The following is a 16965-nucleotide window of genomic DNA, read 5'->3' as shown; positions in this document are numbered from 1 at the left end:
CTGCAATTCTGCTCCGTGTAATTGGGAATGACACAGTAGAGGTATACAATAATTTTATCTTTGAAGATGGGAGATAATCCTCATCACACTCTACAGGGGTTGTATTGAGAGCATCCTGAGCAGCTGCATCACTGCCCGGTACGGAAATTGCACCATCTCGGATCGCAAGACCCTGCAGCAGATAGTGAGGTCAGCTGAGAAGATCATCAGGGTTTCTCTTCATGCCATCATGGACATTTACACTTACATCCACATGTGCTGCATCCACAAAGCAAACAGCGTTATAAAAGGACCACACACACCCCTCATACAAACTCTTCTCCCTCCTGCCATCTGGGAAAAGACACCAAAGCATTCGGGCTCTCACGACCAGACTGTGTAACAGTTTCTTCCCCCAGGCCATCAGACTTCTCAATACCCAAGTCTGGACTGTCACCAACTTACTGTGCCTATTGTTTTGTTTATTATTTATTGTGATGCCTGCACTGTTTTGTGCACTTTATGCAGTCCTGGGTCTGTAGTCTAGTGTAGTTTTTTTTCCGTGCTTTTTTTTTTAAACGTAGTTCAGTGTAGTTTTTGGATCATTTCATGTAGCACCATGGCCCTGAAAAACGTTGTCTCATTTTTACTGTGTACTGTACCAGCAGTTATGGTCAAAATGACAATAAAAAGTGACTTCACTTGAATTTCAATTTAAAGTCAATAATGGACAAATTTGAAGTATTTTCTATACCTAAACGTAATTTAACGTTTGAGCGATATAAATTTTTTACATGTGCGCAGATAGCTGCTGAAACAATTGATCAGTATGTTAATGTTCAGAAAGCGTAGTAGAACATGCAAATTTGGATTGCTCACAGACTCCCTTATTAAAGATAGACTGGTTTGTGGCATTCGAGAATGCACTGAGAGAAAGGCTTTTGCATGAGGAAGATTTAAATTTTGAAAAAGCTTTCGCGCTCTGCAAAGCTTCTGAGACCATAATGTCGCAGGCTGAGAACTTTTTGTTGAAAACTGCAATGTAAATGCCGTAAAAAAAAACGCAAATATATCAAGAAATATAATACGTTGACAAAACCGACAGAGAGCAAGACAACATTTGATAAAAAGTCATGTGATTGCTGTGCACGGGAACACAGTCCAAATCAGTGTTTCGCATTTGGCAAACTTTGCTACAACTGTGGTAAGATTAATCATTTTTCACGCTGTTGTAGAAGTAGAAAGAAGGAAAATAAAATGAAACTAGTAAATACAGTGATTGAAGATGAACTTGACAAATTTTATATAGATGCGCTTTATGAAAATGCTGACATTGAGAATATAAAAGCAGTAGCTGCAGTGTCTGAGACGACCAAACAGGAGGCAATTGATGATGTGAAAAAGCAATGACAGGAAGAGGTTGCTTCAATGCAAGCAATAATGAAAGAGACACACTGAGAGAATATGAGATTCAATCTAATCACCGTCTAGAACAAGAACACTCAGTGGGCACAGTACAAGGAAGTGAAGGAATTGAGAAGTTTTATTGAAATGATGCAGTCTCAGCATAAGAAAGAGATTACACAGTTAATGAATGAATTAGATGAAGAAAAGAAGATACATATTTCATTACAAATGGAAGTGGAAGGAATTAGGAAAAATACAGTCCAAAAAGCAAGGAAACAGATTGCTGAGGAGGATAGCGTGAACTGCTTACCTGAAATTCTGATTCTAATCAGGAGACGTGAGAGTATACCAAAACGTTTAGTTGAGATACATAAAGAAAAGCTTAAAGCAGATAAGAAGAAAAAGCACAAGAAGAGTCATGGCCCAGATAACAGAGTGAACTTCAGAGTTTCAGTTAGTTGATATAGATTTGTTTATTGGTTAATGTTATTTATTTTTCCTTTTTAAGGAAGGGAAGATGTAGTGAAATCACATGCAATGATGTGCCAGTACCTGATTGGAGAGCATTGAACATGCGTGGGGTTTGTCAGAATGTTTCAGCATGTGGCAGGCTTAAAACTTGTTTATTACTGTAAAATGTTCTCTGATTCTTCCAGAATACAATTCTTCATTGTTAACCCTTGGTACGTTTAAATAGAAGTAACATAACAGATTCTAGCATGGATAAAGCAGTGGCTGATTGGCTGGAGGCAAGAAGTGGGAATAAAGAGAGCTTTTTCTGGTTGGCTGCTGGTGACTAGGGTGTTTTGGGACCAAGTCTTTTTATGTTATATGTCAATGATTTGGATAACGGAATTGATGGTTTTGTTACAAAGTATGCAAATGATATGAAGATGGGTGAAGAGGCAGGTAGTTTTGATGAAGTAGCGAGGCTACAGAAGGACAAACAAATTTAGAGAATGGGCAAAGAAATGGCAGATGGAATACAATGTTGAGAAGTGTATGGTCATGCACTTTAATAGAAGAAATGAAAGGGTTCTAAATGGAGGGAAAATACAAAGATCTGAGGTGCAAAGAGACCTGCGAGTCCTTGTGCAGGTTTCCTGAAAGGTTAATTTGCAAGTTGAGTCTGTGGTGGGAAAGGTAAATGCAATGTTCAATTGAATTGATTTTATTTCTTATATCCTTCACACAAGAGTAAAAATCTTTGTTACATTAGGGTAGCATAATGTGTCATGTGCAATCATAGTAATTTATAATAAATTGCATTAATTTCAAGAGGACTACATATAAAAGGCCTTGATAGAGTGGATGTGGAGAGGATGTTTCCCAGGGTGGGAGAGTCAGAGACACAGCCTTAGAACAGAAATTAGGAGGAATTTCTTTAGCTAGAGAGTGGTGAATCTGTGGAATTCTTTGCCACAGGCAGCTGTGGAGGCCAAGTCTTTATGTATAGTTAAGGCAGAGGCAGATAGATTCTTGTTTGGAAAGGCATGAAGGGATATGAGAAGGCAGGAGATTGAAGCCAAGAGGAAAATTCTATCAGCCGTGATGAAATGGCAGAGGAGACTCAATTGGCCACATGGCTTAATTCTGTTCCTATATCTTATGGTCTCAAATAGTCATGTTTTGGAATGTACTGCTGGCATTGTGAGTTTGAGGTTTAGTACTTGCACAGTTTTACTGACTGAGTGTTTCAAGTTCTGGTTTTGATCTTTCCCCTGGCTTCAGGTCCCACCAGTCATTGTCATTGAGCAAAATAACAACTTGGCAATGAGGTGCTGTATTATATTGATATGGCAAAGAAGACTTACGCAAAATCCTACAAGCTCATTTTGAAGCAGCACATCTGAAGTTAATCGAAACTTTGACCAGTAGGTTATCAGTGACTCCAACGATGTTGGTGTCAAACACTAAACAGAACTCATGAGAGTCAGTTGTTGGGGCCATAACCAACTTCCGCTTGTGACCTGTCATTTGACTAAACTGTCCAACAGCTGACAAACACTTTTGGAGAACAATAATTTCTCTTCAGTGTTCACTACCATTACCTAAAACTCATTAAACATGACACCAATGACTTCAACACAAACTGTATACCAGTGTTGTCAATCGCAAATGTGAAAATTTCAAGCTGGGTAACATGATTGCTCACAGTTCAAGTCTACAGAGTTCAGGCATCTGGCAATGCAGACATTTGCAAAAGGTTCCTGGCCAGACCCTGGTTTCACTTCACAAGCTATCACTCAAGAATGTCAGCACTTGATTAACCTGAAACAAAAGCCACCTAAACCCACAAGGAATTTAATGGTCACATTCAAAGTTGACTTTGCCACCAGGAGAATGTATGTCACCGGAATTATCAACAATCAGTTGGTTAAGCTACAACTTGATACAGCATTGGACAACAGCAAGTGCATATGGCAGGCATGAGTCCCTATCAGTCAAATCAACTCATCAGTCTGCCTGCAGTATATCAGGTGGAACCCTCCAGCTGTCTGGCAAACTGCACTGAATGGAAAAGCAGTAACCAAGTCAACAGTGTATTACCCGACACACCAGACACATCTGAGTGCCCTTGGCATTGAGTGGATGGATAAGGTTGATCTATGAAGCATCTCTCTGGATGAAGTCTGTACAAAGACTTGTGTCGTTCAAACCAAATCAGTATGGCGGGTCATATCTAACCAATATTAGAGAGTTTTTCAAGGAAATTACCAGGAAAATTGATGAAGGCAAGGCCTTTGACAAGATCCTGCATCGGAGGTTGTTCACAAAGATTCAGTCACTTGGCATTCAAGACGAGGCAGTAAATTGGATTAGACGTTGGTTTTGTGGGAGAAGATATAGAAAGGAAGTACAGTTGCCCCTCCTTATCCGCGGATTCTGTATGCGCAGATTCAACCAACCGCAGATCAGGAAAACCCAGAAGTTCTCTCTCCAGCACTCGTTGTTTGAGCATATATACAGACTATTTTTTCCTGTCATTATTCCCTAAACAATACAGTATAGCAACTATTTACATAGCATTTACATTGTATTAGGTATTGCAAGTAATCTAGAAATGACTTAAAAGTACAGGCAGTCCCCAGTTATGAATGAGTTCCATTCCTGAGTCCGTCTTTAAGTTGGATTTGAAGTCGGAACAGGTACATTCGGTATTATTTAGCGTCAGTTAGTCAAACGTTTTTCTTAGTATACAGTACATATTTTACCTTTCTATGCATATAAAACACTTAAGAAACATATGTATTTCAACAATTTAACCACTGCGTTGCTTAGTAATAATTGTAGCTTTCATCGGGGCAGGACCTTTCACATTCTCCATTAAAATTGTTCCGATTGTTGACCGAATGTAGCCTAATGCTTTCCCAATGACTGATGGCGTTTCACCTCTTTCCGATCGCTTTATTACTTCCACCTTATTTTCAATCGCGATCGTGATTATTTTCGTGAACAAAAACACTGCGGATTCAGAGCTGCACCACCAGGTGCTAATGTCAACCGCACGGAGACATGTTAAATAAAGTCCAGGGTTCCTCTGGGTCCTAAAGACTACCGCACTGATACATGTCAAATAAGGGACTTGTGCATCCGCGAATTTTGGTATCCGCAGGGGTATCCTGGAACTGATCGCCCGCAGATAAGGAGGGCCGACTGTAGATGGTTGCCTCTCTGACTGGTGGCCTGTGACTTGTGGTGTGCTGTAGAGATCAAAGTTGGGTCCATTTTTGTCTGTCATATATATCAACAATCTGGATGATAACGTGGTTAACTGGATCAGTAGATTTGCTAATAACATAGAACATATAAATCTACAGCACATTACAGGCCCTTTGGCCCACAATGTTGTGCTGACCATGTAACCTACTCTAGAAACTGCCAAGAATTTCCCTGTCGAATAGACCTCTATTTTCTAAGCTCCATGTACCTATCTAAGAGGCTCTTAAAAGACCCTATTGTATCTGCCTCCACTACCATCACCAGCAGTGCATCCACACACCCATCACTCTCATGTGAAAAGCTTACCTCTGACATCCCCTCTGTACCTACTTCCAAACATCTTAAAACTAAGTCCCCACGTGTTAGCCATTTCAGCCCTTGGAGAAAGCCTCTGACTATGGGGGGGGGGGGACGAGGGGGGGAACTGAGTGCAGGAGTTGGAATGTTATGTTGAAGTTGTATAAGACGTAGGTGAGGCCTAATTTGGAGTATTGTGTGCAGTTTTGATCACCTACCTGCAAGAAAGTTGTAAATAAGATTTAAAGGGTGCAGAGAAAACATATAATTATGTTGCTGGGACTTGAGAGCCAGAGTTATCGGGAAAGGTTGAATCAGTTAGGATTTCATTCCCTTGAATGAAGAAGATTCGATAGAGCTATACAAAATTATGAGGGGTACAGGGAGCACTTTTTTGCCATAGTAAATTAGCCATAATGGAATGGTAGAGCATGTTAGATGGGCTGAATAGCTCTTATATCTCATGGTCTTATATTGTCTGTTCAAGTTAACCATTCATACTGAAGTCAGAGAGCTAACCAGAGATGAAGCAATTCCTTTCATGGCTTAGAGACGCAACACCACCAATCATGAGTTACTTATTCATACCTCTCTTTCTCTACTTGGAGTGCCGCAGCCTGATCCAGCTCTCTCTGCAGTTCCTTTACTTTCAGGGTATAAGTTTCTTCCAATTTTCTAAGTTCTGGCTCCTTCTGAGCTAACTTCATCTGTGCTTCCAAAAGCATCCTTTAAAGAAGGGAGGAGGGACAGAAACCCGTTAACGTTCCAGTTGGCATCAGAGAAGAATTTCAGATGGCATCACTGTAGACTTTCTCTGCATTTCTGCATGTGAGGGGTTTCTTAGGCCATGTGCTTCCCATTAAAACAGAACAGCACAACACAGGAACAGACCCTTGCACCCACAATATCTGTGTTGACCATGATGTCTTTCTGAACTAATCACATCATTCTTCACACAATCCGTACCCCACGACCCACGCCTGCATATGCTACAGCTCTTGTTCTCAATATCTCAGTATTATTTATTTATCGTTATTCTTTTTGTATTTGCACAGTTTGTCTTTTGCAAATTTTGGTTTTTATCAGTCTTTGTGTGTTGTTTTACATTGGTTAGGGTTAGGGTTCTATTACATTTATTTGTTCAACTGTGAATACTGGCAAGAAAATGACTGCAGTATATGGGTGACATACGTACTTGATAATAAAATTACTTTAAACTTAGAAGCAAGCAAAGTTAAACTTGTTCAGTGATAACTATGCTCAAATTATTATCTGCACGCTGGGATTTGTTGAAACTTTTTGCTGTTTTTGGACTGGAGCTAAAATAGTTCAGTGTAGTTGAACCCATTTAGAGCTGAATCACCGCCTGGGCAACAGTTATCCACATACCTAGCGTACTCTTCTTTCGCTTTGTCATTCGACAGCTGACACTCTGCCAGCTGCTGCTGCTGTTCCTTGGTTTGATCATGCAACTTCGCCAGTTCATTGGACAATAAGATATTGCTCTCCTGTAGAGATTTCAGCTCCACATTTACAGAGACTCTGTAACTGAATCAGTGTCAGACATTGATTAACATTTACAGAGGGAAGACCAGGTCACAAACAGACGCTTGCAACACTAGACAAATCATGGGTAAAGCATACATTCACAGCAATTAGAAATGCTACACAAAGGAGAACTGCAACATTGGGACAAAAATGTTTTAAATGATACGACTGATGCTGGACATAATGTAAACAGCAAACACTCAAACGACCAGACACTAGCTGTGTATACAACAATGAAGTATATTAAATGTCAACCTGAAACACATTCACTTCTCCAGAAATGCTGCCTGACCAGTTTTTAAACATGACATTTCAAGTCAGAGCATGACAATGCAGACAGACCCTTCAGCCCATCTAGTCCATGCCAACCTAGATTTCCATCTGGACTGCGTTCCGTCATACCCATCCCATTCATGTCCCGATTCAAACTTCTCTTAAATGTTACAACTGTATCTGTATCCACCACTTCTGCTGGCAGCTCATTCCACATTCTCACTACCTTGAGTGAAGAAGCTCCCTCCTACCTACCAGGATCTACTTAAATATTTCATCTTTTATGTTTAACTATGACTTCTAGTTCTAGTCTCACCCAACTTTGAGAAGTGTGAATGTATTTACCTTATCTATACTCACAATACTGTACACCTCCACAGTGTAAGATCTCTCTACATTCTCCTACGCTTGAGTGAATAAAGTGAACCTTATTCAATCTTTCCCTATAACAGGTTTTCAAGTTCCACCAACATCACAGACACAAAGCACTATGGCATAGAAACAGCCCCTTTGGCCCATCTAGTTCATGCTGAAATATTAATCCCATTGAACTGTACCTGGACTATGATCCTCCACACCCCTCTCATCCATGTACCTGCCAAATTTCACTTCAATGCTGAAATCAAACCTGCATCCAGTTCTTCCACTGCAGCTTATCCTAACCTAGGAATAAAGTCCCAGCTTGTTCAACATTTCCCAAAAACTCAGCTCCTGAAGTCCCAGCAATATCCTTGTACATTTTCTCTGCACTCTTCCAATATTATTGATATCTTTCCTGTAGATAGGTGACCAGAAATGCACACAATACTCTAAGTACTCACCAACGTCTTAAATAAATTCAACATAATATCCCAACTCCAGTACTCAACACATTGATTTATGAAGACCAATGTGTCAAAAGCTTTCTTTATGACCCTACCTACCTATGATGCCATTTCAAAAAATTATAGATCTGTATTCCCAGATCCCTCGGCTCTACCGCACTCTTCTGTGCCCCATCTTCACCTTGCAAATTCAACCAGGTTTGTCCTCCCAAAGTGCAGCACATCACACTTGTCTGCATTAAATTCCATCAGCCATTTTTCAGTCTATTTTTCCAGCTCGTCCAGATCCCACTGCAGCTTTGATAGTCTTCCTCGCTGTCCACTACACCCCCATTCTTGGGTGTCATCTGCATATTTGCTGATCCAGTTTATTGCATTATCATCCAGTTCAAACAACAGTCCCAGCACTGATCCCTGCGGCACACCCCAAGTCACAGGCCTCCAGCCAGAGAGACAACCATCTATTACCACTGTCTGCTTTATCCCATGAAACCAACATTGAATCCAGTTCAAACAACAGTCCCAGCACCGATCCCTGCGGCACACCCCAAGTCTCAGGCCTCCAGCCAGAGAGACAACCATCTATTACCACTGTCTGCTTTATCCCATGAAACCAACATTGAAGCCAGTTGACAACTTCCACCTTAATGCCAAGTAAGTGAACTTCCCAGACCAGCTTTTCATGCAAGACTTTGTCTACGTGGACATTAGCAAGACCTTTGACAAACACCCATCATCTTCATTTTCTTCTTGGTAACCTCAAAAAATAAACAAGATTCTGCAGATGCTGGAAATCTAGAGCAGCACACACAAAGTGCTGGAGAAACTCAGATCTGGCAGCATCTATGGAAATGAATAAACAATAGATGTTTAGGTGCAATCTGCTGTGTTCCTCCAGCATAATGTGTGTACTTGAAAAATAAGTTTGGTTAGACATCTCCTTCTATGCAGAGCCATATTGACTAACCCCAAACAAACCTTGTCTTTCCAAATACTTGTATATCCTGTGCCTCAGAATACCTTCCAATAATTTACCCACTACTGACTTCAGACTCACCAGTCTACTATATTGTTACAGCCTTTCTTAAACAATGGAACAACATTAGCTATCCTCCAGCACTTCATCCATGGCTATGAATGATTTAAATATCTCTGGACTAGCATCGCATGGGGTCCAAGGGACACATTGTCAGGCCCTGGGGATTAATCCACCCTTAATTTGCCTCAAGACAGTTAACAACTCCTCCTCTGTAATCTGTAGAGTCCATGAAGTCGATGCTGCTTTGCCTCATTTCCATAGGCTCTGTATCCACCTCCTACGTAAATATAGATGTAAAAAAATTCATTTAAGATCTCCCCAACTCTTTCATTTCCATACAAAGAAGACTACTCTAATCTTTTAAGAGAACCAATTTTGTTCCTTGCCATCCTTTTACTATTAATATATCTGTAAAGGTCCTTGGGATTTTCTTCAGTTTGCTGAATTGAACAACTAGAACCACATAGTGTGTTGCTACACTGGATGCCTTCAGATACCACTGATGTTTATATACCTTTCAAATTGTGCTTCAACATCTCCTAGCTTTCTGAGCGATTTGCTGTTCTCTTCACGGAGCCCATCCACTGTTTGAGTGTGCAGATCATTGATTGTTGCCAGTTCTGCATTTCTCCTATTGAAAAGGAAGGAGAAAGTAACTGAACACAACTCTAAATGAAACATTAAGAAACACAAGGGATTCTGCCGAAATACACACAAAATATTCCAGGAAGTCAATAGGTCAGGCAGCTTCTAAGGAGGTGAATATAAATGACCTGCATTAACATAGAACAGTACAGCACAAGAAAAGACCATTCAGCCCATAACATTGTGCTGCACCAATCAATTAGTCAACTGAACTATTTGGCGATATTTCATAAGGGGTTTGAGGAGATTTGGTTTATCACCTAGAACATTCAAAACCTTCTACAGATAAGATCATAAGACATAGGAGCAGAATCAGGCCACTTTATCCATTGAGTCTGTTCCACCATTTCATCATGACTGATCCAATTTTTTCTTAGCCCAATCTCTCCTGCCTTCTCCCCGTATGTACCATGGAGAGCATTCTAATAGGCTGCACCACTGTCTGGTATGGGAGGGGTCCTGCACGGGACCAAAAGCAACTACAGAAAGTTGTAAAATTAGTCATCTCCATCTTGGGAACTAGCCTCTATCATATCCAAGACATCTTCAAGGAGTGATGCTTCAGAAAGGCAGCGTCCATTATTAAGGGACCTCCATGACCCAGGACATGCCCTTTTCTCACTGTTACCATCAGGTGGGAGATACAGAAGCCTGAAGGCACACACTCAGCGATTCAGGAACAACTTCTTCCCCTCTGCCATCCAATTCCTAAAAGGATATTGAACCCATGAACACTACCTCACTTTTCTTTTTAAAATACAAACGATTTCTGTTTATGCACTAATTTCACGATTTAATATACATGTATTTACTGTAATTGACTTTTCTATATTGCATTGTCCTACTGCCACTGATATTAAACCTGATTCCGATTCTTTCTGCCTACACAAAATCCAGATCCTTCAGAGCAAAGCAGCTGCCAGTGAACAGCTGATTTTTCAGAGCAAAGTAAGTTTTTTGCTACTCAGGTTAAAGAGAGGCGAGACTGCACAGGCGCATGACATCAGCAAGTAGAGCGCGAACGGTTTAAAAAGGCAAGGAATCTTCAACGGTTTTTGATTCGGAACAAGGCAGCTGCGAGTGAACGGCTGATTCTTTTGGAGCGAAGGGTGTTTTTTTTTACTACTCGGGGAAAAAGAAAGGTGAGCGTGGTTCGGGAGGGTTTAAACTAATTTGCAAGGGGGATGGGACCCGGAGTGATAGAGCAGTGAAAGAAGTGCATGGAGTAAAGCCAGATCTAACATATAGAGAGGCTTTGAGGAAAGAGAAGCAGAATAAAGGGTATAAAGGTAGTAAGGTAGAAGGGCTAAAAGTGTGTGTACTTCAATGCAAGAAGCATCAGGAACAAAGGTGATGAACTGAGAGCTTGGATACATACATGGAATTATGATGTCGTGGCCATTACGGAGACTTGGCTGGTACCAGGGCAGGAATGGATTCTCAATATTCCTGGATTTCAATGCTTTAAAAAGGATAGAGAGGGGGGAAAAGGGGAGGAGGGGTGGCATTACTGGTCAGGGATACTATTACAGCTGCAGAAAGGGTGGGTAATGTAGCAGGATTCTCTTTTGAGTCAGTATGGGTGGAAGTCAGGAACAGGAAGGGAGCAGTTACTCTACTGGGGGTATTCTATAGGCCCCCTGATAGCAGCAGAGATACCGAGAAGACTGGGAGGCAGATTTTGGAAAGGTGCAAAAATAACAGGGTTGTTATCATGGGTGACTTTAACTTCCCTAATATTGATTGGCACTTGAATAGTTCCAAGGGTTTAGATGGGGCCGAGTTTGTTAAGTGTGTCCAGGATGGATTCCTTTCACAGTATGTTGACAAGCCGACTAGGGGGAATGCCATACCAGATCTAGTATTAGGTAACGAACCGGGTCAGGTCACAGATCTGTCAGTGGGTGAGCATCTGGGGAACAGTGACCACCACTCTCTGGCCTTTAGCATTATCATGGAAAAAGATAGAATCAGAGAGGACAAGAAAATTTTTATTTGGGGAAGGGCAAATTATGAGGCTGAGAAGAGGAAGAAGGAGGCATGAGAAGGCCTTGGTGAGTAGGGCAAAGGAAAACCCCAAGGCATTCTTCAATTATGTGAAACAAAAGGATGAAAGGAGTGAAGGTAGGACCGATTAGAGATAAAAGTGGGAAGATGTGCCTGGAGGTTGTGGAAGTGAGCGAGGTCCTCAATGAATACTTCTCTTCGGTATTCACCACTGAGAGGGAACTTGATGACGGTGAGGACAAGATGATTGAGGTTGATGTTCTGGAGCATGTGGATATTAAGGGAGAGGTGGTGTTGGAGTTGTTAAAATACATTAGGATGGATAAGTCCCCGCGGCCTGACGGAATATTCCCCAGGCTGCTCCATGAAGTAAGGGAAGAGATTGCTGAACCACTGGCTTGAATCTTTATGTCCTCGTTGTCCACAGGAATGGTACCAAGGATTGGAGGGAGGCGAATGTTGTCCCCTTGTTCAAAAAAGGTAGTAGGGATTGTCCAAGTAACTATAGACCAGTGAGCCTTACGTCTGTGGTAGGAAAGATGTTGGAAAAGATTCTTAGAGATAGGATCTATGGGCATTTAGAGAATCATGGTCTGATCAGGGACTGTCAGCCTGGCTTTGTGAAGGGCAGATCGCGTCTAACAAGCCTGATAGATTTCTTTGAGGAGGTGACCAGGCATATAGATGAGGGTAGTGCAGTGGATGTGATCTACATGGATTTTAGTAAGGCACTTGACAAGGTTCCACACAGTAGGCTTATTCAGAAAGTCAGAAGGCATGGGATCCAGGGAAGTTTGGCCAGGTGGATTCAGAATTGGCTTGCCTGCAGAAGGCAGAGGGTTGTGGTGGAGGGAGTACATTCAGATTGGAGGGTTGTGACTAGTGGTGTCCCACAAGAATCTGTTCTGGGACCTCTACTTCTTGTGATTTTTATTAACGACCTGGATGTGGGGGTTGAAGGGTGGATTGGCAAATTTGCAGACAACGCAAAGGTTGGTGGTGTTGTAGATAGTGTAGAGGATTGTCGAAGATTGCAGAGAGACATTGATAGGATGCAGAAGTGGGCTGAGAAGTGGCAGATGGAGTTCAACCTGAAGAAGTCTGAGGAGGGACACTTTGGAAGGACAAACTCCAAGGCAAAGTACAAAGTAAATGACAAGATACTTGGTAGTGTGGAGGAACAGAGGGATCTGGGGGTACATGCCCACAGATCCCTGAAAGTTGCCTCACAGGTAGATAGGGTAGTTAAGAAAGCTTATGAGGTGTTAGCTTTCATAAGTTGAGGGATAGAGTTCAAGAGATGCGATGTAATGATGCAGCTCTATAAAACTCTAGTTAGGCCACACTTGGAGTACTGTGTCCAGTTCTGGTCACCTCACTATAGGAAGGATGTGGAAGCATTGGAAAGGGTACAGAGGAGATTTACCAGGATGCTGCCTGGTTTAGAGAGTATGGATTATGATCAGAGATTAAGGGAGCTAGGGCTTTACTCTTTGGAAAGAAGGAGGATGAGAGGAGACATGATAGAGGTGTACAAGATATTAAGAATAGACAGAGTGGACAGCCAGCGCCTCTTCACCCAGGGCACCACTGCTCAGTACAAGAGGACATGGCTTTAAGGTAAGAGGAGGGAAGTTCAGGGGGGATATCAGAGGAAGGTTTTTCACTCAGAGAGTGGTTGGTGCGTGGAATGCACTACCTGAGTCAGTGGTGGAGGCAGATACACTAGTGAAGTTTAAGAGACTACTAGACAGATATATGGAGGAATTTAAGGTGGGAGGGTTTATATGGGGAGCAGGGTTTGAGGGTCAGCACAATATTGTGGGCCGAAGGGCCTGTAATGTGCTGTACTATTCTATGTTGAATACTGCGCAGGCACGTGACGTCAGCCAGAAGAGCGCGAGAAGTTTAAAAAGACCGCCGTATCCAGCAGACAGCAGCAGAGTGGTAGCGCTTTGGCTCAATGGGCTTAAGTGGTAACTGGACAAGGCAAGGCAGGTTTAACTCTGTTATTTGTGAAAAGGAGGAACCATGTGTGTGAGGCCAGTTTTCTGCACTCGGTGTCAGATGTGGGGGCTCCTGGAGTCTCCCAGCCACCCAGACGGCCAATTCTGCACCATGTGTGTCGAGCTGCAGCTCCTAAAGGACCGAGTTAGGGAATTGGAGATGCAGCTCGATGACCTTCGCCTGGTCTGGGAGAGCAAGGAGGTGATAGAAAGGAGTTTTAAGCAGGTGGTCACACTGGGGCCACCAGAGATGGACAAATGGGTCACAGTCAGGGGGGGAAGGGGAAGAGTCAAGTACTAGAAAGTACCCCTGTGGCTGTACCCCTTGACAATAAGTACTCCTGTTTGAGTACTGTGGGGGGGGGGGGGGGGGGGGGAGAGAAGAACAGCCTACCTGGGGGAAGCAACTGTGGAACTGGGGCTGTGCCTCTGGCACCGAGTCTGGCCCGGTGGCTCAGAAGGGTAGGGAAGGGAAGAGGAAGGCAGTAGTGATAGGGGACTCTATAGTTAGCAGGTCAGACAGGCAGGCGACTCTTTGGATGCTGGGATGGTAGTTTGCCTCCCAGGTGCCAGGGTCAGGGATGTTTCGGATCGCATCCAAGATATCCTTCAGTGGGACGGAGAACAGCCAGAAGTTCTGGTACATATTGGTACCAATGACATAAGTAGAAAAAGGGAAGAGGTCCTGAAAAAAGACTACAGGGAGTTAGGAAGGAAGTTGAGAAGCAGGACAGCAAAGGTAGTAACCACAGGATTACTGCCTGTGCCACGCGACAGTGAGTATAGGAATAGAATGAGATGGAGGATAAATGCGTGGCTGAGGGATTGGAACAGGGGGCAGGGATTCAGATTTCTGGATCATTCGGACCTCTTTTGAGGAAGGTGTGACCTGTACAAAAAGAACTGGTTGCACTTGAATCCCCGGGGGACCAATATCCTTACGGGGAGGTTTGCTAAGGCTTCTGGGGAGAGTTTAAAATAGAATTGTTGGAGGGTGGGAACCAAACTGAAGAGACTGGGGAAGGGGAAGTTAGCTCACAAATAGAGAAATAGAGACAGTGCGAGAGGGAGGATCGGCAGGTGATAGAGAAGGGACTTGCTCAGACCTAAGATTTGAGATGTGTCTATTTTAATGCAAGGAGTGTTGTGAACAAAGCAGATGAGCTTAGAGCATGGATCAGTACTTGGAGATATGATGTGGTGGCCATTACAGAGACTTGGATGGCTCAGGGACAGGAATGGTTACTTCAAATGCCAGGTTTCAGGAAGGACAGAGGTGAGGTGTGGCACTGTTGATCAGAGATAGTGTCACAGCTGCAGAAAAGGAGGAAGTCATGGAGGGATTGTCTACTGAGTCTCGGTGGGTGTAAAAAGAAAAAAAAAAGCTTACAAAAGGTTCAGAGAGCTAGGTAATGTTAGATATCTAGAAAATTATAAGACTAACAGGAAGGAGCTTAGAAAGGAAATTAGGAGAGCCAGAAGGGGCCATGAGAAGGCATTGGCAGACAGGATTAAGGAAAACCCCAAGGCATTCTACAAATATGTGAAGAGCAAGAGGATAAGACATGAGAGAATAGGACCTATCAAATGTGACAGAGGGAAAGTGTGTACGGAACCGGAGGAAATAGCAGAGGTACTTAATGAATACTTTACTTCAGTATTCACTATGGAAAAGGATCTTAGTGATTGTAGTGATGACTTGCAGCAGACTGAAAAGCTTGAGCATGTAGATATTAAGAAAGAGGATGTGCTGGAGCTTTTAGAAAGCATCAAGTTGGATAAGTCACTGGGACCAGACGAGATGTACCCCAGGCTACTGTGGGAGGTGAGGGAAGAGATTGCTGAGCATCTGGCGATGATCTTTGCATCATCAATGGGGACGGGAGAGATTCTGGAGGATTGGAGGGTTGCGGATGTTGTTCCTTTATTCAAGAAAGGGAGTAGAGATAGCCTAGGAAAATATAGACCAGTGAGTCTTACCTCAGTGGTTGCTAAGTTGATGGAGAAGATCCTGACAGGTAGGATTTATGAACATTTGGAGAGGAATAATATGATTAGAAATTGTTAGCACAGCTCAGTCAAGGGCAGGTCGTGCCTTACGAGCCTGATTTAATTTTTTGAGGATGTGACTAAACACATTGATGAAGGAAGAGCAGTAGATGTAGTGTATATGGATTTCAGCAAGGCATTTGATAAGGTACCCCATGCAAGGTTTATTGAGAAAGTAAGGAGGCATGGGATCCAAGGGGACATTGCTTTCTAGATCCAGAACTGGCTTGCCCACAGAAAGCAAAGAGTGGTTGTAGACGGGTCATATTCTGCATGGAGATCAGTCACCAGTGGAATGCCTCAGGGCTCTGTTCTGGGAACCTTACTCTTTGTGATTTTTATAAATGACCTGGATCAGGAAGTGCAGGGATGGGTTAGTAAGTTTGCTGATGACACAAAGGTTGGAGGTGTTGTGGATAGTGTGGAGGGCTGTCAGAGGTTACAACAGAACATTGATAGGATGCAAAACTGGGCTGAAAAGTGGCAGATGGAGGTCAACCCAGGTAAGTGTGAAGTGGTTCATTTTGGTAGGTCAAATATGATGGCAGAGTATGGTATTAATGGTAAGACTCTTGGCACTGTTGAGGATCAGAGGGATCTTGGAGTCCAAGTCCATAGGACACTCAAAGCTGCTGCGTAGGTTGACTCTGTGGTTAAGGCGGCATATGGTGTATTGGCCTTCATCAATTGTGGAATTGAATTTAGGAGCCGAGAGATAATATTGCTGTTATGTAGGACCCTGGTCAGACTCCACTTGGAGTACTGTGCTCTGTTCTGGTTGCCTCACTACAGGAAAGATTGGAAGCCATAGAAAGGGTGCAGAGGAGATTGACAAGGATGGTGCCTGAATTGGGGAGCATGCCTTATGAGAATAGGTTGATTGAACTCAGCCTTTTCTCCTTGGAGCGACGAAGGATGAGGTGACCTGATAGAGGTGTATAAGATGATGAGAGGCATTGATTGTGTGGATAGTCAGAGGCTTTTTCCCAGGGCTGAAATGGTTGCCACAAGAGGACACAGGTTTAAGATGCTGGGGAGTAGATACAGAGGAAATGTCAGGGCTAAGTTTTTTTTTTACAGAGAGTGGTGAATGCGTGAAATGGGCTGCCAGCAACGGTGGTGGAGGCGGATACGATAGGGTCTTTTAAGAGACCTTTAGGTACATGGA

At 42.9% G+C, this 16965-nt stretch overlaps 1 protein-coding gene across 1 annotated transcript in view; it reads right to left on the bottom strand.

Annotated features, from left to right (window-relative positions):
• The window catches only part of hmmr (hyaluronan-mediated motility receptor (RHAMM)), a 100461-nt gene that overhangs the window by 31588 nt on the left and 51908 nt on the right, over nucleotides 1-16965 (bottom strand). Inside the window, exons 16-18 of the mRNA XM_059990742.1 lie at nucleotides 9605-9721; nucleotides 6796-6954; nucleotides 5995-6132 (exon numbers count right to left, since the gene is read on the bottom strand). Coding sequence (XP_059846725.1) covers nucleotides 5995-6132; nucleotides 6796-6954; nucleotides 9605-9721 — 414 coding nt within the window. The remainder of the gene's footprint in view (nucleotides 1-5994; nucleotides 6133-6795; nucleotides 6955-9604; nucleotides 9722-16965) is intronic.

This window comes from Hypanus sabinus, chromosome 15 (assembly GCF_030144855.1).
Source record: "Hypanus sabinus isolate sHypSab1 chromosome 15, sHypSab1.hap1, whole genome shotgun sequence".
Lineage (NCBI taxonomy): Eukaryota > Metazoa > Chordata > Chondrichthyes > Myliobatiformes > Dasyatidae > Hypanus > Hypanus sabinus.
This window is presented reverse-complemented; position numbering and strand designations above follow the sequence as displayed.